The following is a 21,851-nucleotide window of genomic DNA, read 5'->3' as shown; positions in this document are numbered from 1 at the left end:
ATCCCATCTGAACTTAAAGTAAAATAAAACATTGCAGGTGTACAATTATCCCACGTTTATAAAATATTTGCTATCTGTATATACACATATAGGTACACAAACGCGCATTAACGCTCAGTATATTTTAACAGATTTTGGGGGGATGGTGAGATTTTAAGTGATTTTCCTGCTTTCCGCCAATTTTGATTTACTATTTTTTTTCTTATAACTAGCATATATCATTTAAATAAGTCATTATTCTGAATTTCTTTTAAAAAGCAAGTCAAGCATTTCCATCCGAAGGAGGAAGAAGGAAGGTAAATGCAAACCCAGCAAAAAACATGGAAATTTTAAAAATTTAGTACAAATAATTGAATTTCAAATTCAGGAAACATGTTTACTACAAATTCTTTAACCACATTGTCTTTTTGATATAGTTATGATGTAGAAAAGCTTTCTGGCAACTTCCATTTATAAACTCAAATCTCCCAAGAAACAAACATTGTTTTGTTTAGAGGCATTTTATTTAGACAACTAAAACAATTAGATGTTCAGAAGCAGTGTACAATGAAAGAGAAATCAAACCAGTTACTTTATCATGAATTCCCTCTTCTTTACAACTAAAGCAAAAGGAAAAAAAAAAAGGCTTTCTGCTTTTAAGGGAAACGTCAGAAAAATAGGCCAATATATTTTTCTTCTCCATAATAACATAAACGGCTACAAGAAATCTAATTATAATAAGAGAAATTGGATGTTGGCTTGCACATACTCATTAAAAAGACAACAGGCCATCATACCACAAGAGCCTACTTCCACCTGCCTTCATGTGAGACTCTTGCGTTTTCATGTACAGGTAACAAACACCAAGTTAGTTCCAGCACTGGAGCTAAGTCATATTCCCCATAATTTACTGCTCATGTTTGCCTTAAGCAGAGAGTAACTCCGGGAGGCTGATGCTTTTCTCTGCTTGCTTGTTTTAGTCCATAAGTTGTACATTATCTGCAGCATATGCCCAACGCTCAGGCCTTAACTTCAGGAGTTGAACTATAGATGGAATCTGAGTTCTCTGAAGCAATTTCTTCTGCAATGAAAAAAATAACAATGAAAAACACCCCACATTAGTCAACTTAATAAAGAAAATTTCTGTGTAAATTTCTGTGTTAACCACATTTCTGTGTAATAAAGGAATGAAAATTTTTTTGGTAAGTGTGCTGGTGACGCGAGGCAAAAGAGGACAAGGGCACAAACCATTAATGACTAGACTCATGTCACTGAAAATGCAATGAAGAAAGAGTTCATGTATTTCACCCATTACACTCTTACACTGTAACTTAACTTCCCAGGGGACCCTCTGCTGGGCTACACTTTCAGTGACTCCAACTATTGAGTAAACACTGAATTAAAGTCTTATCTTTGGAAGACCTGGCCGCCTCCTTTATTCATTCAAAATCAAACAATACTTTATGATCAGTATACCTTCCAATCTGTAATTCTACATTTGGGAAGTAGTATGTCCTTAATAAATGTTACAAAACAATTACAACTGCAACAGCTTGTATTTTTATTTTAGCAACTGCCTCATAAGTTAGACTCCACTATAAGAGTAACTACCTCGAATCCACACTACATCTCCATGCCTACCACTATGCTATAGATACTTAAATATTTGTTTTATGAACATGTGTATAAAATTACATACATATAATAAACTTTCCATTACTTAAGTATGTCCATATTTAGTAAGTGTCCTTTGTCAATCAATAAAACTCATCTAACCCTTTAATTTACATCCCCCAGGACTCAACGAAAGTTCATTCATCAGTATTTACCTAGCTCCTCTTCTGTTGTCTCTGGAAAACTGATCTTTGGCTTTGCCAGCTCACCACTATCTTCTTCTATGGAAAGAAAAGCACTTCATGATTATGTGAATAACTTCCAATAACTTCCAATATTTAAAGAAGAGTACGCATTATTCTAAGCAACGAGCTACAACATAGGAACCTCTTTCTTAATAATTAAAATTCTAAAATATTATGTGTCTCCTCAAAGTTCGCTTTTAAATTCATACTACAACTATTTTGGGATCAATAACTAAGTATTTTTATTAAAAACATGTCTACCTTATTAATAAGGATCTGTGAGTAATACCATTCAGAGATTAAATACATTTACTTATAAATTCTTTATACTGCCCTCTAGCAAAATTTGAATTAGGTCCATTCCATTCACCAAATGATCAAGTATAAAAACAAACAAAAGAACAAAAAACACAACAAAAAACTTTAACCAAACAAAATAACACAGTAGCCAATTTATAATCATGGGCTTCTCTGCTTCAACCATATTATAGAATTTAAAATCTATAGGCGACAGAAACATAGAAATAAAACTAGTGATGAAAAATGACACAAAATTATGAAGTTTAACTTGATAACTTTGTGGGCTTTTTAAAGTAAACTCTACCAACCCAGGGCTTCAACTTCCAACCCCTAGATTAAGATTCACATGCTCCACCAAGTGAGCCAGCCGGGGGCCCCATAAACTTGATAACTTTGAATACAAATTCTTACCAGGAAGCACACATTTCCAAAGGCCGTATGTTTTTCCTACCACAGTCTGCCATAGTCTCAATGTTCCATCTTCAGAACCACTGGCATAAAGTTCTCCATCAGGACTAAATCTCACACAGTGAATAGGACCAAAGTGTCCTTTGTAGGATTCTGAAAAAGAGGAGAAGGGCTATTAGATAATTTAAGACTTAAATAGTGGCTAAGTATTGATACACTAAAGAAAATACTGTCTTTTATTATTGGGAAGATGCAAAATTCTCAAGTCCAAATTCAAAGAGCTAAACCTCACTAAAAAAAATGAAGTGATTCTGGTTCGCCTGGTTGACTCAGTTGGTTAAACGTCCAACGTCAGCTCAAGTCATGATCTCATGGTTCATAAGTCTGAGCTCTGTACTGACAGCTTGGAGCCTGGGGCCTGTTTCAGATTCTGTGTCTCCCCCTCTCTCTGCCCCTTCCCTGATCATGCTCTGTCTCTGTCTCTCTCTCTCAAAAATAAATAAACATAATAAAAAAAAAATGAAGGGCACCTGGGTGGCTCAGTCAGTTAAGCATCTGACTTCAGCTCAGGTCATGATCTCACAGTTTGTGAGTTCGAGCCCCACGTCAGGCTCTGTGCTGACAGGGCAGAGCCTGGAGTCTGCTTCAGATTCTGTGTCTCCCTCCCTCTCTGACCCTTCCCCACTTCCACTCTCTCTCTCTCCCTCTAAAATAAATTAAAAAAAAACAAAATTTTTCAAAAATCAAAGTGATTCTTCTCACAAAGTGGTACATAATGTCTACCATTTCTCAATAAAATTACCCTCTTAGAATTTTAGCGCACATTATGGTTTCGTATTATCCCTCAAAAAAAAAAAAAAAAAAAAAAGAGGCTTCATGTCCCAATAAGGACGAAGGAAGGGAGTAAATTCTACAGAAAACAGGTCTAAAGTCTCAGTTCAATCCCAATTTCCACATCCTAAACTCACTGCCTATTTACCAGGAAACCAATTCCTATTATGACTACGGAGAGCCACCAGATGGAGCTCTTTTATACACGTTGCCTCTTAATTTCCTACCAGACTACCTGGATTCTACTATTCATTCTGTCACATGGAACATTAAGATACAAGCTCAATGCTGATCCTTAAATATTTTAATCTGTGGAATTTAATGAGAAAATGTACAGATCAGTAGTGGTGCTGTTCTGTTTAAAGCATATCCTTGTTTATGAACTTTTCTCATCTACTTTCTAAATGCTAATCATCTTATTAGTTTTCAAAGTCTTTATCAGACCAATGCTCCTGTTCTGTCTCCATCCATTCAACTCAAGGACCCTCATCTTCCCCCATCTCTGTCCAACCAGAGAATATCATGAGAGTATTATCACAAGAGAAAAGTTTTCATGAGAGTAGAAAGAATATGAGAGGTTTGTAATGAGAATAGCTGGATCAAAGGTCCAGAGTTCACTAACTGTGACCTCAGATCTCAGGCAAATAATTTACTTCTTTTTCAAAAAGAATAAAATACACGGCCAAAACATTCTGAAACCTTGGAAACTGACATTAAATAAAGATAATGAAAAAAAGAATCTTAATTGGGGCATCTGGCTGGCTCGGTAGAGCACCTGACTCACGATCTTGGGGTCATAAATTCAAGCCCCCACTTTGAGTGTAGAGATTACTTTAAGAATAAAAGAATCTCTTATTAAAAGTCATTTATACTCAAATAATAAAGAGTGAACCATAAGCAATTATATGGTCCCTTCACCAAACTTCCACTTATCCAACCCAAATCCGTTAGCTTCCCCAAAGAAACAAAACATAAAGTTGTCTTTTGCTCTCGTGTATAATTCTAACAAGCTTAATATCATTGGGTGGTAAAGCAGGAGAGTTAGAAGAAATAAAGTAGCAGCTTATGGAAAAAGGGATTATAAAAACTGAACACACTAGCTCAAAAAGCAAAAAATATTTTGGGAAGGCTAAAAGTAGATACTGAGAGCAATGATTATGAAATACCTACATAAATGTAAACCTAGATCACTTCTCGGCCTTTTGGCTAAGATCAAGTGTAGTATCTGTTCTTATCAGTTTAATAAATGTAAACCTAGATAAATGATTATTAAACCTAGATAAATGTAAAGTTAGGATGTATGTCAACTTCAAATTAACTTTACATGTCCCTCCCCCTCCTTTACTAAGGACTATTATTATGAAAATGGAAGCAAAAGTCAGACTCCAAAAAAACCCCAAAATCTCCTCCAATTCAGATCCCAAAGGTATCCCTATAATAGGTCACAGCTGTTTCCCCCCCCCACACACACACACTATTCTCTACAAACCTTAGAGATTCTTACGCTGGCAAAACAGAGGAGCCAGATAGACGGGCTACATACTAGCACTATACTTCACAAAGAACAAACACCCTTACAGCTGCTTAACGGAATTTTGATATAAGACTGCCTTGTTGTATCCTCAGATAAATATACTGCACTACTGTATAGAATATCAGAATACAATGAACTTAGGTTAAAAGGAAAAAGTAAAATTGAGAGTTCAGTATACTTTGTTTGTAGTTCTACAAATACTTCTACCAAAAATGGAAAAAAGTCCTTTATTTTTTCGCTTGGAAATAGCAAGCTTTAGTTAGCCATAAAATTTGCTAACTGAGGTGTTAACTACTAAAACCTAGCATTTGACAAATGTAAACACATCATTTTAAGGGAAGAAAAAAAGGACAACTCACCTAATTCTTCTCCACTATTATAATCATACTTATAAAGTTTAAAGTCTTCACCACCTGCAACAAGAAATTCTTTCTCAGGATGAAGAGATGCAGAATTGATGGTTGCAGGAGCTTCAAAGGATTTAATTGGGTCCAAACTGGAAAATAATTTAAATAATATTTATAAACGTTGAATACTGCATAATAATACCAAAAAATAATTCAGTTTCTTTTAAACTGTTCCTAATTTCTGAAACACAAGGAATAATTACATCTTCATTTAGTCAAACATAAATAGAGATGTTAAAAAAAAAACAACAAACCTCTAAATAATATTAGCAAAAAAAGTTCAGAAAGATACTATGCCCAAGCGGAGCTCATACCAGAAATACAAGGCACTTTGGGCAGCGAATGCCTTCTTGGAAATGACTGTTAGCTAATTAAAACAGCATGGCTAATCTATTTGGATTTTTACACTGAACAAAATGTAATTCTGTATTGTTTGATTTTTCCATGATAACCATGCATTATCTTTGTAAACAGAAAAAGGTTTCACAGTAAGTAACATAATGGATTATTTGTACATTATTCTCAATTGCTGAAAATGTATGAGCTTCTGCAACAACAAAAAACCTTCAGTGCCATAAAAATATAAAACTGCTAAAGATGGCTCAGTTTTTAATATCAAGCTTTAAAAGAATAACCAAATTTAAAACTACAGCTATATAATAAAAATCAATGCACAACAACAGCTTCACCTGAGTATCAATGAGTTTGGACATCGGCTCTTTTCCAGTCTAATCCTAAAAGTCCTGAAAGGCTCCAACATAAAACATCAAGAGCATTCCTGCTCCGAAATGCCACCACCCTATTCCCATCATCACACACTACATACAGAAATTCAAGTTAGTCATGACTGGTGCAGGATCACTGAAGAGCAACCTTCTGCCTTGAATGGTAGAACGTTCAGTAGGCCAGCAAACCTCTGCCACTGAAACAGGATCCGAGGTGCTGATCTAAGCAGGGCTATGTGCTGCCTAAATCCACAAGGGACCAATGAACACAGTCATACAAATTAATGGCTCCGGGCAATTGTATTCTATTACTACCACTTCACTGTGGGTGCATGAACTCCTTTACATTCTTAACTGCTTTTCTCCGTTTTTACTACCTCCTCTTTCCTTTTGCCCTCCAGTAAAGCTCAACTGTGCAAGTGGCCCTTCTGACAAAAGGTAAAAGACTGCTGGTTGGAGCATAATGTGGTATAATCTTTACAGAAATCATGTATGCAAAGAACTTTATTTATTTATTTACTTACTTATCAAAGTTTTTATTTATTTATTTTGGGAAAGAGAACAAGCAGGTAGGAGCAAAGACAGAGAAAGAGAAAGAGAATCCCAAGCAGGTTTTGTGCTGTCAGTACAGAGCCCAAATATGGGGCTTGAACTCAAACCAAGAGATTAGGACCTGAGCTGAAATTGAGTTGGACACTTAACTGACTGAGCCACCCAGCCGCCCCTACAAAGAACTTTCCTACCCTTTGAACTGCTAATTCATATAAGGAAATACTCAGGTTTCTCTTACAAGGAAATATCAGAGATGTACCATAAATCACTGCAGCGTTAAAACAGGGAAACTGACACATGATTAACACCTATTATGTAATACACCTACCAAAAATATTTTCAAACAATTTTTAATAGCTAAGAATAATTTAAAATAAAAAATCTGAATTACACTCATAGGACCCTAGTAACTAAAGAAAAATGCCCACATGAACACACACATATAATGTTATAAAAGACTAAAACAGAAAATAAAACTACCATTAACATTCTGGCATCTATAGTTGAAGAACTGTGGGTAACTTTTTTTTTCTATTTCCCAAATTTACAACAGAGGTATTAACCATATTTATGGTCACAAAAAAAAGAGGTCTGTTTTTGGAAAACATCACTAGGTCTACACAAACTTCAGAGGAAAAAAAAAAAAAAAGTTTCTCTAAAATTTTAAAGGGAAAATTAATAAGAGAATCAAGATCACAGTGGTGTTATACAGTAATGAATGTTAATTATAGCACCAGTCTAGCAATCCTTTTAAGAAAATTATCATTTAAAAGTTGTTAAATTTTACCAATGTCCTAAATATCTGGAAATTAATATGATTAATTCATCAATATTCCATATTCTTAAAAACATATTGTTAATGGTATGGAAATATTTCCTCCTATATTATGTAGTATAGGCTAAGATTTGTTTTGTAAAGAGTTAAACACTTTCACATTTGCCTTCTAATTTTTAAGTTACCAAAAAAGAAAAAAAAAAAGAGAGCCAGAAAAGAAAAGAAAGAAAAATTAAGGTATTTCTTGGACATACCTTACTGCACTATGAAAAGCAATAGATCGTCCATAAGTTATTACCAAGATCTCTCCCTCAGGAATATATTCCATACTGCTAACAGACATATTAAAATTTAGAGACTTCACTTCTGTCATAGTAGCATGATCCCAAAGGCTGCAAAAAAGGAAGAGGAAAACAGTGGTATTTACTCATTTAAGAGAAGTGTGTAATTCCCAATTATACCTACAGATTAATCAATGAGAGAATAATCACAATTGTGGTACAACAACCTTCATTCCAATTCACAAATTATAGATGATACAGAGAATGTTTGGGTTCCTATACAATGATAAATTACTTGGTATCTGGTTGGTGAGGTCAACTTTAACACTTACACATACCTCCCAAGCAATTTAGCAAAATTACACTGTTAAGACATATAAATCTTAATTTTGCCATTCTAGTGTCACTCTAAATAATGGTTCTTATACTCTGTATTTGTGAATATGATGACAGCTATTATATATTACTACGGGAGAAAACAATCAGCACAAAGAATTGTGTATAGAATTTCAGGACTTCCATGGACTCCCTATACCCAGCCTGTCCACTGACTCAGGTTAAGAGTACGTGCTTATAAAGATATCAGTAGTTTTAATTAAGTGTCTTGTGGATTCTGCTCTAGGTTTATAATAGTAAACAGACAGCTCCAGAAAAATGTTATCTATGTACAGCTTAAGTTTTAAATTATTAAAGAAAAATTACTTACCGGACAGTTTTATCATCAGCTGAAAGAATCTGTTTATCCTCACTGCACCATAAAGCTTTTTTGATACCAGAAGTGTGACCACTGATTTCCTTAGGTTCTTAAGATAAAACAATTTAAAATTGTTAATATTTCATTTTCTTAACTGAGCAACACTGAAACAATTAAATATGTAAAAAGAAAAGAAAAATAAATTTTAAGTAAGACTGCCAACTTTTCAAAGCCCAACACAATGCAAAGTTACTGTTTATAAAAGAATACATTTAGTTTTTCTGCACTGGATGGAAAACTTATTCACATAACAAAGAACCCAAGAACTATGCTGTTATTTATCCTCACTTGGGACTGAATATATCACTCCCTCTAGGCTACTTTCTGCTTTCAAAAGCATTACCATTACTGTACCACAATGAAATAAAAGAAGCTAATCCAACATCATCACTAACACTGGGACCTTCATCCAAGTCACTGTTGGTAGTAACTAACAGGAAAAAAGAGGGAAATAGAGGCTGACAGAAGAAAAGGAGAATAAAAAGCAATGTGGCAATTCCCAAGAATATTTTTTTTTAACTTTATTTATTTTGAGAGAGAGGGAGAGAGAGAATCCCAAGCAGGCTCTACACTGTCAGTGCAGAGCCTGATGCAAGAGTTTGAACTCAGCAACCATGAGATCATGACCTGAGCCACCCATGTGCCCCTCCCAAGAATATTTCTACGCTGAGAGCAAAGCACCCAAAAAATAGGAACCTGTCTCCATTGGGAGACTTTCCCTTCAAAAGATTAAAAAACAACAACAAAACAAAAACAAAAACAAAACTACTCAGTGTTATCTTTGGACAAAAACATGCTGGAGGCAAAGCTAGTCAACACTACTTTGATTTGGGGCAAGTTACTTATCTGTCGAAGTAAAGGTTACTTAACCCTTTCATTTCTTCATCTGTATGATGGGATAACGACAGTTACTGTACCTCATAATTTGAGTATAAGGACCAAATGAGAATATTCATCTGAAGCTTCTAACCCGGTGTCTGACATACAGTAAAACTTCAGTTAATTGCTGTTATTTCTATTGCCAGTACAGTGCAAGAACCACTTTCAAAAATCAGCTTTGAGAAAGGTAAAAGATGAAAAATATCCACCAAAGGCCTGAACTACCTCGCAGAGTCAGATAGACATGCTGATTATAAGAGGTCCAAGTACTTTGCTATGTTTTGGCTTCAAGTTATCAAAGAGAATGAAGAGAAATACTTCCAGATGCTAATGAAGAATCACCTATAAATGTAGTCTGTTTGGTCACCTTAAAAATGCTTTTAGGAAAGAGAGTATCTTGAGAATAATTACTTAATATCCAATGTAGCTTTGACTTTCACACAAACTTTGGAAGTTCACAGATTTATGAATAAATAATAAATACCCATGATACAAAATTTAAGATACCAACTTATATAAAACAAAATCTTGTTCATCATAATTTCATAGCTTTTGAAATATATATAATGTGGCTAGAAAAGCATTAAACTACTACAAAATAGACTACTACAAAATGAATATCTGTACCAGAAAAGAAAAGGTATCTTTTACAACTTCTATGCAATAGAGAATTCATTAGGGAAATGATAAATTTCACCACCAAAAACTTTACAATGTGTATACCATAAACCTATTTATTTGAGAGACAGAGAGAGAGAGAGGAAAAGAGAGAGAGAGAGGAAAAGAGAGAGAGCATGCATGCATGAGCAGGGGAGAGGGGTAGAGGGAGAGATAGAATCTCAAATAGGCTCCACACTCAGCATGGAGCCTGATGCAGGGCTTGATTCCACAACCCTGGGATCATGACCTGAGCCAAAATCTCAAATAACTGAGCCACCCAGACACCCCTATACCATAAACCTTAACTAATAAAATTTAAGGGGCACCTGGGTGCCTTAGTCTGTTAAGTTTCCTACTTTGATTCAGATCATGATCTCATGGTTTGCTGAGTTCCAGCCCCACAATGGGCTCTACTACACTGACAGTGCAGAACCTACCTGGAATTCTCTCTCTCTCTCAAAATAACTTTTTTAAAAAATGTAAAAGCAAGCAACAAATTAGAATACAATAAAGAACCTTAAAACCAATAAAAAAAGATGAACACCACAACAGATAAATTGGCAAAAAGTACGAACAGGCTATTCACCAACAAATACATTAAAATGGCACTCCATAGTTATTTAATCTCATGAATAATTTTTTTCAAGTTTACATTAATACCACAGAAACATTTTTCTTCTACTGAATTGAGAAAGATACAGTTAGTTACCAGTGTTTGCTAGAACAGGTTAACTATAGATATATTTTTTACACTTCTGTAGAACACACTTTAGTAATTCCTACCAACAGTTTCCAAGTATACCTCCTTTTTGTCCCAACAATTCTATTTCTATGTAGTTATTCTACAGAAACAATTGCGGAAATATTTGCAATTAAAAGGATGTTAAGCATAACACTACTTATAAAAAGATTTTTTTAATGTTTTTATCTCATTTTTGAGAGAGAGAGAAACAGAGCACGAGCAGGGAAGGGGCAGAGAGAGAGGGAGACACAGAATCTGAAGCAGGCTCCAGGCTCCCAGCTTTCGGCACAGAGCCCGACGCAGGGCTCAAACTCACGGATGGTGAGATCATGACCTGAGCCAAAGTTGGATGCCCCACCAACTGAACGGCCCAGGCACCCCAAGCATAACACTACTTATGATATTTAAAATCTGTAAGTAGCCCAAACAGGTCACATAGTAAGAGATTTTTTAATCCACTTATCCATAGGATGAAAATGATACAGTCATTAAAAACAGTGGATAGAATATTTCAAAACATGAAAAAATTGTGAATTGCAATTTTTAAAATTTTTTTAAATTCAAAAAAAAATTAAAAAATCCTATTAATACATTCACATGGTTCAAAAATCTGAATATATGTACACACTAAGAACTCGCACCCTTCTTACCTTCTACAGATAACCACTCATTCTTACCAAAAAGTAGTAACAATGCTATGCGTCTTTTTAAACTTAATATGATAAAAATTTAGCAAAATAAGATTTTAGTTGTAAGAAAAAGATACAAGTACAATGTAGCAAATAAATGGACATTATAAAAAAGAGATTTGCATAGAAAAAAAAACCTGGAAGAATATGAACCAAAAACTAAAGATATTAACAATGATTAATACTGGATTATGAATTATGTTTTCATTTTTTTCTTTGTGACTATCTTTAACTTCCAAATTTGAGCACTGAACATGATTCTTTTTAATCAAGAAAACTTATTTAAATTAAAACAAAATATAATACAGGTATAAATTATGCTTACCTGCTTCAGGTTTGTTCAAATCATATATGCGTAACAGTTTATCCTGTCCCCCGGTTAATAAGTAATTACTATCCTGAAAACACACACAAGGAAAATGTTAACAGATTAGCCATTTTAACAGCTATATCTATCTGAAACTTCTTCAACACCAACTAAAATCTAAATAAAGTTCACTGACATCAGGGGCGCCTGGGTGGCTCAGTCGGTTGAACATTTGACTTCAGCTCAGGTCACAATCTCAGGGTTCATAAATTTGAGCCCCACATCGGGCTCCGTGCTGACAGCTCAGAGCCTGGAGCGTGCTTTGGATTCTGTGTCTCCCTCTCCTCTGCCCCTCCCCTGCTCACGCTCTCTCTCAAAAATAACCTTGAAATAAATAAAGTTCGCAGGCATCACAAAGAGATATAAAACGTACCAATTCTGAGAAGATACTGTAGAACATTTATTCTTTTCGTAATTGCCTAAATTTCGTAAAACCCTTTAAGCTCTCCAGTTCAAGTGTATTACACCACCTACCACATGAATCTTCTCCATCTGCCTTATCCTGCTCCCCTCCCCACTAAGAAACACTTCTTTGGTGATCTCAACTTTATCCTCTCCCTTCTGAAAGTAGTTAGGAAACATTATTGGCACATTTTAGATATTTGTTGCTACCGACGGAGAACTCATCCAAGAGTTCCAGGGTATCTCAGGATTAACCAAATAAATAAATAAATCTCTATAGCTTAATATGCAATTATATTATCAAATATAAGGCAATATACACCTAATATCGCCCCAAATATACAAACCAAATATACAATGTCACTACATCCTATAGTAACAGCAATTTCACTCCCTAAAATAAATTCTATTTTCTGATACCTGTGTAAAATCCACAGTCTTGACAATGTGTTTATGAGCCAGCGTCATCAATTCATCTCCTGAGACAGCATCCCACACTTTGCTAAAAGTAAAAAGAGTGAAATTAGAAGAGAAATATAATGGTAATTTTGATGATTACCAAGTAAGTTAGATACATGAAATGTTATATAAATGTATTACGTATCTCTCATTATCTTTAGTATCCCTCACTGTTAAAAGTTCATTTGATTAAATAATTTAAATGATTCTAAAGAAAAATATACCTGTAGAAGCCATGTAGCGAATCTAATTTTGACAATGAAAAAGATCTACAAATTTAGGTAAATGATATCCATGAACCAACCCATCCTTACCTTTAGCCTACAGCCATAATATCCTTTTAGCAAGACTACAAAACATTTTAACCAATTTTAAGTTTCATCTTTCCAATTTGTTTCTCTAGTCACTAGTCTCACGTGCAAAACAAACAAGCGAAAAACAAAAAATCCTAGAAAAAATTTGCAGAAGAATGAAAAGGCCACATAAAATTTTATATCAAGACAGTAGAGAAGAAAATATTCTCTCTTCCTCAAAGCTGACTCTTAAATTCTCAAATTCTAGTCCAATTAACTTCCCCCAAAGTATCAGCCTTTGATTATATAATGCTAAAACAGGATTTTTAATCTCTCAACTGCCTGTTTCCCTGACCCACTCCAACCCAAAGTATATGCGTGGTTGTGTGTCTATACAAATATATATGTATGTATGCACACTATAAGAGGTTCCCCAGGGCGCCTGGGTGGCTCCGTTGGTTAAGCGTCCGACTTCAGCTCAGGTCACAATCTCGCGGTCCGTGAGTTCAAGCCCCGCGTCGGGCTCTGGGCTGATGGCTCACAGCCTGGAGCCTGCTTCCGATTCTGTGTCTCCCTCTCTCTCTGCCCCACCCCCGTTCATGCTCTGTCTCTGTCTCAAAAATAAACGTTAAAAAAAAAATTAAAAAAAAAAAAAGAGGTTCCCCAAATAAAAAAGCTTAGAGAAGAAAAAAAACTCATTTTCTGTCAGAAGTGATTATTGAAAAATAAACAAGAAAACCTTGCTTACTGGGAAAAGAACTGTTAAGAGTGAACAAACTATGCTCCAAAAAGATTTTCATTTTAATGTAACTGACATTTATTTTTAAAAATAAAGGGAACCATATACAGTGGGGGGCAGAGTGGGGGGTGTGGGGGAAGCATGACCAAAGCAGCAGCATCCAGGGTGCCAATATATCTATAGTCTTTTCCATCCTATTTAGAAACACTACTAAAATTGAAGATGACCCCTTCTGACAGTGTGTTCTAATAATCACTTCTACTAACTTTGGCATATTTCCATTATTCACAGTAACAATCCTAAAAAGGGTTTATAGCCCTAAAAATAATCTAGAATAACCTAAATGTTTTCTAATGTATTTTTCAATCACCAGACGTGAAACTGATATTAACTAGCTGGCTGAGGGGCTCAAATGAAAGCAGTGAAGGATCATTAAAACAATACCCTTTCATCAGCTAATCATGCAGCATTTACATTCTGCACAACTCATGAAGTACCCGTCATCTCCCTAAACTACTGATTCACCTTACATCCCCTGTTTCGTGCATATAATATTGTTATCTGTTCAATGCTTTTCTTATCCTTGGAACAGACTTACCATATGTCTCAAAAGAGGGGTTGCTTAAAGTTTAACAACAAAAAAAATTAAGTTATTTTAGGTGGAAAAAACTGCCCAGCTATCTGAACATGACCAAGTCATCAAAAAGGAGATAATTCCACCTTCAATTTATTGGCAACCTTATTCAGAGAAAAATCGATCTTTCTATCGTCTTTTACAAGCGAGAAAACTGACCATACACTGTTTACCTATGGATTGCTGGGCCTAACTCCAGATCCATTTAATCACCCTCTGGAACAGAGCACAGTAACCTTCTCCACTTTAGGCACCCTCTCGAAATGATTTTAAGAGGAAAGTGGAGATGCTAAGAAGAGGATCATGGGAAGTAAAGCTTACATTAGCTTCATGAATTAAAAGATATAAAGAGGATAGAGATTCAGGAAATAGTGTACTTATCACCTGACTCAATTGCCCGAATTATCTCAAGATAGCATTCCAACTGACCCACAGACCAGCTCTGCTGAATACATTTTCTCCACAAGAACAAAATACACCTCTAGATACACATGACATTAATGAATTTTATGAGAAACATAGGAAGGGTGAGTGCTTCCCAAAAATTATTTATACCAACTATGATTAATCAGGTAAGTGGGGGAAGCTATTCTTTAGCTGGATCAGGTTCCGTAACAGCAAGTCCCATGCAAATCATTAAAAGAGATTATACACAAGGCTCCTACTCCTCCAAGACAGACACTGAACAAGTAAGGGGTAAGACTCACCTACTATTTATTGAAGCATCTACTAGGCAAGAGACGCTGTGCTAAACTCCAAGGATGTAAATGGGGAAAGATCTCTCTAATCCTCCCAAAAACCATGTGGTCTTACACCCATCTTACAGATACGAAAGCCAAAGTTTTAAGAAGCAACCCATGATCAAACTGGAAATACACAGCATGGCTAGCACATGAACTCAGCCCTCACCAAAGCGAATGCTTATATCTATCTTTCCCACTCTATCATGGCACCTAAAAGCCTTAACGGGGAGGGGGGGGGAACAAAACCAAAAGCATTTAATATTTAAATCTATTCAACCTTCTTGCACAAAACCAAATAATTTCATGGCTTTAGCCAAAGAAGTTCCAAAATTGTACATATGATTTTGGTCTAGTGGGAATGGTAGCTATCACTGCTACCTTACACATGCAACACTTACATACTCATTCAATTTTAGGCAATGTTCTAAATATTAGAAACATTTTAACTCATTTAATATTCACAACTGACACAGGAGACAAGCATTATTACTATTCTCATCTTTATAGATGACGACACTGAGAAAAAAAGAGGTTAAATAAATTCCCAAGGTCACAGAACTACTAAATGCCGGAAGCAGGATTCAATTACAGAATCCGGTTCATGCTTTTAATGCTACTTGTAAACGCAGACATTGAGACTTGAAATGTTAAGCACAAAAACAACACTGAATACCTATCCACAGGTATTCCTGTGGTATCACAGGAATAGGTATCACACGTCCTCAAATGTGTGATTTGGGTTATTAATGCTCTATAAGTGACCTAAATAAAGATAATTGTTCCTCTGGCAGCAAGATAAAATCCTGACTACTCTTTCCAAGACTCTAAGTATTTAAAGTGCCATATTTTTTCACACCTTTTTCGCTCTCCATTTCAGAGGCGTTATCACATGAACAGTAATTTCTATCTAGCTCTTTATCTTCCCAAGGACTGGTATTATAATTTGGTCAAATGCACAAACGAAGGCTCTTCACAGACGTTACAGAGACAGGCATCCTTCCCAACAACTTTTTGCACAAGTCTCTTAAAGATCAGAGCAAGCCCATCAAGCAGGAGGTGACAAAACATTTGCTCACTAATTAACACTGACAGGGCCCAGAATTGAGGTTAACAAAAATGTATCCTTTCAGAATTGCAATTCAAAAGCTTGTTTAATGCTAATGTTTGCAGTGTCTAACATCTTGTTCCACTTAAAACTTCATTGTATTTTTTTAATTTGAGAGAGAGAGAGAGACTGTGCAAGCTTGCATGAGAGGGGGAGGGGCAGGAGGGTGCGAGGGAGGGAGGGAAGGAGAGTGAGAGAGAGGGAGAGAAGTAGAGAGAGAGAAAGGGGGGAAGAGAGAGAGAGAGAGAGAGAGAGAGAGAGAGGGAGAGAGAGGGAGGGAGAGAGAGAGAGAGAGAGGGAGGGAGAGAGAGAGAGAGAGAGGGAGGGAGAGAGAGAGAATCTCAAGTAGGCTCCATGCTCCCACAACCCTAAGATCATGACCTTAGCTGAAACCAAGAGCAGACACCCAACCGACTGAGCCAGCCAGGAGCCCCAAAACTTAATTATGTTTAAAATACCACTTTATTAACTATTCACTTATTACACCAGACTGGGAGCTAGTTTCAACAATGACATTTTTAATATTCACATCCCAAATGTCTGAAGTCTACTAGAGTTGAAAACCTCAGTTTTCTACCTCTGTTATAAAATCAGTGACTTTCATTCCCAATGACAATGTTCCTACTAGACTGAGCAAAAAACTCTGGAGGAGTTGAAGTGGAAAAAAAAAAAGCTAACCTCTTGGCAATCAGACACAAGTATTACAGAAGCAAAACCAAGATCTGTGATTAACCCATTCTTTACCGTCTACTTTAGAAAACTTCCTCAAGTTATTTATGCAACAAATATTAAGTACTAAACAAGCCAAGGGATATAAAAAATATAAGACATGACCCCTGACTTTAAGAAGCAACAACACATAAATCAATTATGTGCTATAAAAGTGCCAGAAGTTTTAATACTGGGAACAGTGTGAGCCCAAGAAGGAATGAATGGGCACTTTCACCTGATTGCACTCCAGAAGTCTTCCGTCTGAGAATCACTTTTACCAAATTAAATTAAAAAAGGTGAATGGGAAGGACATGTTACAAGTATGCATGCTCACATCTACAGTAACATTTGACCTGAAGCTGTTGACATTACAGGATTTATATAAAATCAACAGCTCCTTATTTTATCAGATTACACACAATCACAGCAAGGCACAGCACAAAGTCTTGTAACAGTTATGCATAAAGACGTAATAGAAATCTATTCATTGAAGTACAGACAAACGTTCAGGCTGACATTTATAACTTTTGTTACTGCTCTCATCATCTCAAATTTAATCCCGGATAAGCACTATTATCTCCCTCACCTTGTTTTAAAAACTGTAATTTATTTAATTTTACATACAGTAGAATTCATTCTGTGGCATAGAAATCTACACGTTTCAACAAAGGCATAGTCACATATCTACTACTACAATCTGTCTTTTTTTTTTTTTTTTTTAACGTTTATTTATTTTTGAGACAGAGAGAGACAGAGCATGAGTGGGGATGGGGCAGAGAGAGAGGGAGACACAGAATCTGAAACAGGCTCCAGGCTCTGAGTGGTCAGCACAGAGCCCGACGCGGGGCTTGAACTCACAGACCGTGAGATCATGACCTGAGCCGAAGTCGGACGCTTAACCGACCAAGCCACCCAGGCGCCCCTGTCTTTATTTTTTATAAATACTCCTAACACAGAATTACGAGAGAGAAAGGAAGGAAGGAAGGAGACTACTTTTACTCTCCAGAGTTGAGTGTAACAAAGTCTACTACCATACAATTGCTCTTGACATTGCCTTCATCAGTTTACAAATTTAAGTGTCTGTTAAGTCATAAACACAATCAGAAGCTAGAATACCAAGACTATATAAAAAAATGAAAGTGCCCAGAAGCGGAAAGTGGGTCTTTACAAGTCACTCTAACATATGCAAAGGCCCAAAACCAAAATAGGTAAGATGTATTTTGGCGACAGTAAGTTTAGTGTAACTAAACCACAAGGCATATGGTATGCAGTGCCAGAGATGTCGATAAACCAAGATGAGGCCAAAGTGTAAACTGGCAACAACTGAAATTTAACGTTTAGGCCAGTGGTTCTAAGGCTGGACATCAGAACCACTTAGCAGAACTTCAAGGAAAAAAAAACAAAAAACTGATGCTGGGGGATGTGGGGGCCCCACCTCCAGATCAATTAAATCAGAATTTCGCAGACACATACATCTGAATAATTTAAAGTTCTCTTGGGTACATGCAAGGTCAGGAACCACGGAAACTGCAGAGGGAAGAAGGAAGATCATTAGAGAAGTGACATGATGAAATCTGTTTTTAGGAAGATTATGGAAGATAAAAAGAAAGGAAAGCTACTAGTGGTAGGGGCATAAAAACATCATAGCCAGGAGATATGCTGCTATAGAATTAACAATGATGAGGGGCGCCTGGGTGGCTCAGTCGGTTAAGCGGCCGACTTCGGCTCAGGTCGTGATCTCCCGGTCCGTGAGTTTGAGCCCCGCGTCAGGCTCTGTGCTGACAGCTCAGAGCCTGGAGCCTGTTTCAGATTCTGTGTCTCCCTCTCTCTGACCCTCCCCCGTTCATGCTCTGTCTCTGTCTCAAAAATAAATAAACGTTAAAAAAAAATTTAAAAAAAAACGATAATGTGGACGTTAAGGAAGAAATCAAGAGTAATTTAAATTTCAACCTTAAAAAACTTAGAAAATAAAAAGCAATGGAGTTTGGAAGTTTTAAATATGTGTAAAGCCAGTTAACAAAAACAGAGAATGAGATGGGGCTAAAAATCCAGGTCATCAGCACTAGGGAGCCACAGAAGTGTGCAATATCACTCAGAAAGCACATGTAGTGCAGCATTTGTAAGCACGACCCCCCCAAGATTCGTTATCTAAAGTGCCTGTTAACAATGCAGGTTCCTGGGTCCTAATCCACACATAGACAATAAGTCATTTAAAGTCTCTGAAAATTGGTGAGAACCACTGAAGAGGAAGAGGCAGAAAGGACTAGAGGTTTAGTGAGATCAAACATCATGTGCTCTATCTGGTAGGCACTGAGTCAGAATTTTATGAATAACTGAGGTTGAAGTTTTGAGTACTTCCATTAACACAATCCACGGAGATCTCCAAAACTGGCTGTTTCGGCTATACTTACGCAGTGAAATCCGCAGCTGCTGTAGCTGCTTTGGTGGCATCCTTATTCAATGTTGCACCCCAAACAGCACCCTTATGACCCAAAAATGTTCCAATCCAGTCTCCTGTATCTCCCTGACGTAGCATAGGCTTCCCATCTAAAACACATTTAAAAAAGCATGTTATTTCGAAGTTCAGATTACTTAAAATCTAAGACTCGAACATAAAGTGATTGTGTTAAATCACAAAGTGGAACACTGCTTTTATTGTTTAACTATTCTCATTCACTGAGGTCACTATGAAACGTCCAGAACTAAATTAACTGAAGAGCTGAGCCAGACATGCTCACTGAAGCGTCTGTAATTCGGTAGGAAGAATACTGATCTATGTCAAAATAATGTAGATTTCAGTCTTATTTTGGACAAACGTCTTAACCTAAATCTCAGTTTCCAATTGAAGAACGGGACTAATACCACAAAGGAATGTCCAATGAAATAATAACAGGAATGACAAGTCTCTGTAAAATAACGAAAGGTATTACTTAGCCTGGCCTAGTTTCTTCATGCCCCAAATCCTTGAAAGATTATTTACAGTATTTGATGGCCGGGGCGCCTACGCAAGCGTACAGTCCGGATGCTCCAGAAATAGCAATAAAAGTAAAATGAGAGGCCTAGACGGGGGGAGGGCAATACTTGGCCTCACCAGAGGATCAGAAAAGCCTCTCTTGGCTCCAACTACGAATCCCTATTTTCCCCATCAGACCATGTTGGCCTCAATCTCAAAGGCTGAGATCTCCCTTCGGCACTGGGGAATACCTTTGGAGCCAGTCCTACCCGTCAGGGATCTGGATCCAGGGGCCCTGCTCACCTTTGCAAGCGCTGATTAAGAAATAGCCATAGGGCGTGATGCCACTGAAGGCCAAATCAACCACAGGCCGCGTGTGGCCCGAGCAGGTGAGCGGAGTCTGCCTCATTGCCATGGCGGCGGCGAACCGAGCGATCCGGCTGCGGAGCCGAGGGTCGTCTGCTCTTTTCTTTCCTCTGCCGCAGAGCCTCTGGCTCAAGGCCCCCGCCCTGACACTGGGGACTGGGGATGGGCCGAGAAACAGGAAAAAGAGGCCAATCGGGCAGCAGCGAGGTCAGGAAAGGGTTTGGGGATGGGCCAGGGTGTCTGCGACGGGCGACCGACAGCGGCCAGGGAGGGAAAGGGAGGGAGGGAGGAAAGTAGGGGAGGGGGAAAACCGGAGAACCCGCGGCCAAGACCCGCACGGTCCACACCGGTACCGGCAGGAAGTGACGATACCAATGACGTCAAGCGTCCGTCGGAAGTGACGATCTAGCAAGAAGGCAAGTTTGCCCGGTGGAAGAGCTGCTAGGACAGCAGTGCGCAGGCGCTAGATCAGCGCACGTTGGGCACATGACCCTGGTCCCGCACCGGCCACGTACGGCGCCTAGAGAAGCTCTAGACTTTGCCTTGGAGTCTCCAGTTCCCAGCTTTGACCAGCCGAAACCGGTCTTGTCCCTGGGCGGAGTTTGCTGAGTGCGAAAGCTGTGACTGCCTTTCTCGGAGCCGGGACCTGGCGGCCCTTGTGGATTATGCGCCAAGCAATCCAACTGGCTGGACCGTGCTTGTTATCTGAACAGAAAAACAGAGTTGTTCCCAGCAGTGCCCCAAACCAGCAAACTTCGTCTAGGAATTTTTTTTTTTTTTTTTCAGTTTTTACTAAACAACTACATAGGCAGCTCCTCTGGGATTGTCTACAAGTAAGGCCCTTAAGAAACGTGGTTTCTCCAGGCACTCATAAAAATTCCAGTAGTGTTAGCGATTTAGATATGAGTGTTATGTGGTTTTAAATACAATTAAATTTATATTACTTTCTCTTTTGAGGACGTTGAGGGACACTAGTGCAATGGTCCCCAAACTTTGATGAAATACTCACCTCAGTAAAATTTGAATCTGCACTCCCATTATGGAGATGATGTGCGTATTACATACATGTACATTACAATTAGGCAAAAACGTAAATACCAGAAGAATCTAAAAACTATAAATAGAACCTCGGGTATTATTTTCCTACAGGCAGCCCACTTCGGGCAGGGGTATTGCTGCTCTGTAAAACAATCAGAACTGTTGATACAAAACTTTTGTAAGCAGGAAACGTCCTTCCTGGAGCAAGTTTCTTTCCTTTTAATATAGACTGTAAAGGGAAGACAGATTTTTGTGGCTCTTTCAGTACTTTATCCCCAAGACCATAATATTTTAGCACATACCAATAAATCAGCACAAATGACTGAATGTTTCCTTCTCCATTTTTTTTTTTTTTTTTTTTTTTTTTGGTAATAAGCGTGTATCGCTTATTCAAGATTCAACTCTTGAATGGAGACTTGAAGTACTTTCCCGTTCTATTTTCTTAGCATTTTGTTCACTCATTTACAGTACAGACTTACTCTATATGTTTTCCATTATCTTTGGTCTTACTCCCTCTGTGGTCCAACACACAGACTCCACACACTTAAATTATGAGCTTCTTTTAATGGCAATGGTTATGGCTTTGTCATCTTTGTACTCTAGTACTGGAAGAGTGAATGGCATTTAGTGGATGCTCAACAAATGATTGTTTACTGATTAAGTAAC

General features: G+C 37.4%; 1 protein-coding gene and 1 pseudogene across 1 annotated transcript; one reads left to right on the top strand and one right to left on the bottom strand.

The window, feature by feature from the left end:
• Positions 1-224: 224 nt before the first annotated feature.
• Positions 225-20,521, bottom strand: LOC102957972 (serine/threonine kinase receptor associated protein). Its single transcript, XM_007082748.3, has 10 exons — positions 20,085-20,521; positions 19,240-19,375; positions 12,565-12,646; positions 11,701-11,773; positions 8,358-8,454; positions 7,625-7,762; positions 5,271-5,407; positions 2,550-2,699; positions 1,809-1,874; positions 225-1,060 (listed from the first exon to the last, which is right to left on the bottom strand). Exons 1-10 carry the CDS (start codon positions 20,194-20,196, stop codon positions 999-1,001), a joined length of 1,053 nt encoding a protein of 350 aa, XP_007082810.1. The 5' UTR covers positions 20,197-20,521; the 3' UTR covers positions 225-998.
• LOC122240703 lies at positions 4,564-4,736 on the top strand (annotated as a pseudogene).
• Positions 20,522-21,851: the final 1,330 nt, after the last annotated feature.

The sequence above is a fragment of the Panthera tigris genome, chromosome B4 (genome assembly GCF_018350195.1).
Source record: "Panthera tigris isolate Pti1 chromosome B4, P.tigris_Pti1_mat1.1, whole genome shotgun sequence".
NCBI classification, from domain to species: domain Eukaryota; kingdom Metazoa; phylum Chordata; class Mammalia; order Carnivora; family Felidae; genus Panthera; species Panthera tigris.
Note: the sequence above shows the minus strand (reverse complement) of the source record. Positions and strands in the feature narration are given on the sequence as shown.

What these genes read in the sequence shown, in the direction of transcription:
- LOC102957972 (XM_007082748.3), bottom strand. Translation starts at nt 20,196, where the DNA reads ATGGCAATGAGGCAGACTCCGCTCACCTGCTCGGGCCACACGCGGCCT. An exon ending in TTTGAACAAACCTGAAGCAG is followed by an intron (nt 8,455 to 11,700) that starts GTAAGCATAATT and finishes TTTTATCTTAAG; the next exon opens with AACCTAAGGAAATCAGTGGT. An exon ending in TTGGAAATGTGTGCTTCCTG is followed by an intron (nt 1,875 to 2,549) that starts GTAAGAATTTGT and finishes TTCTTTCCATAG; the next exon opens with AAGAAGATAGTGGTGAGCTG.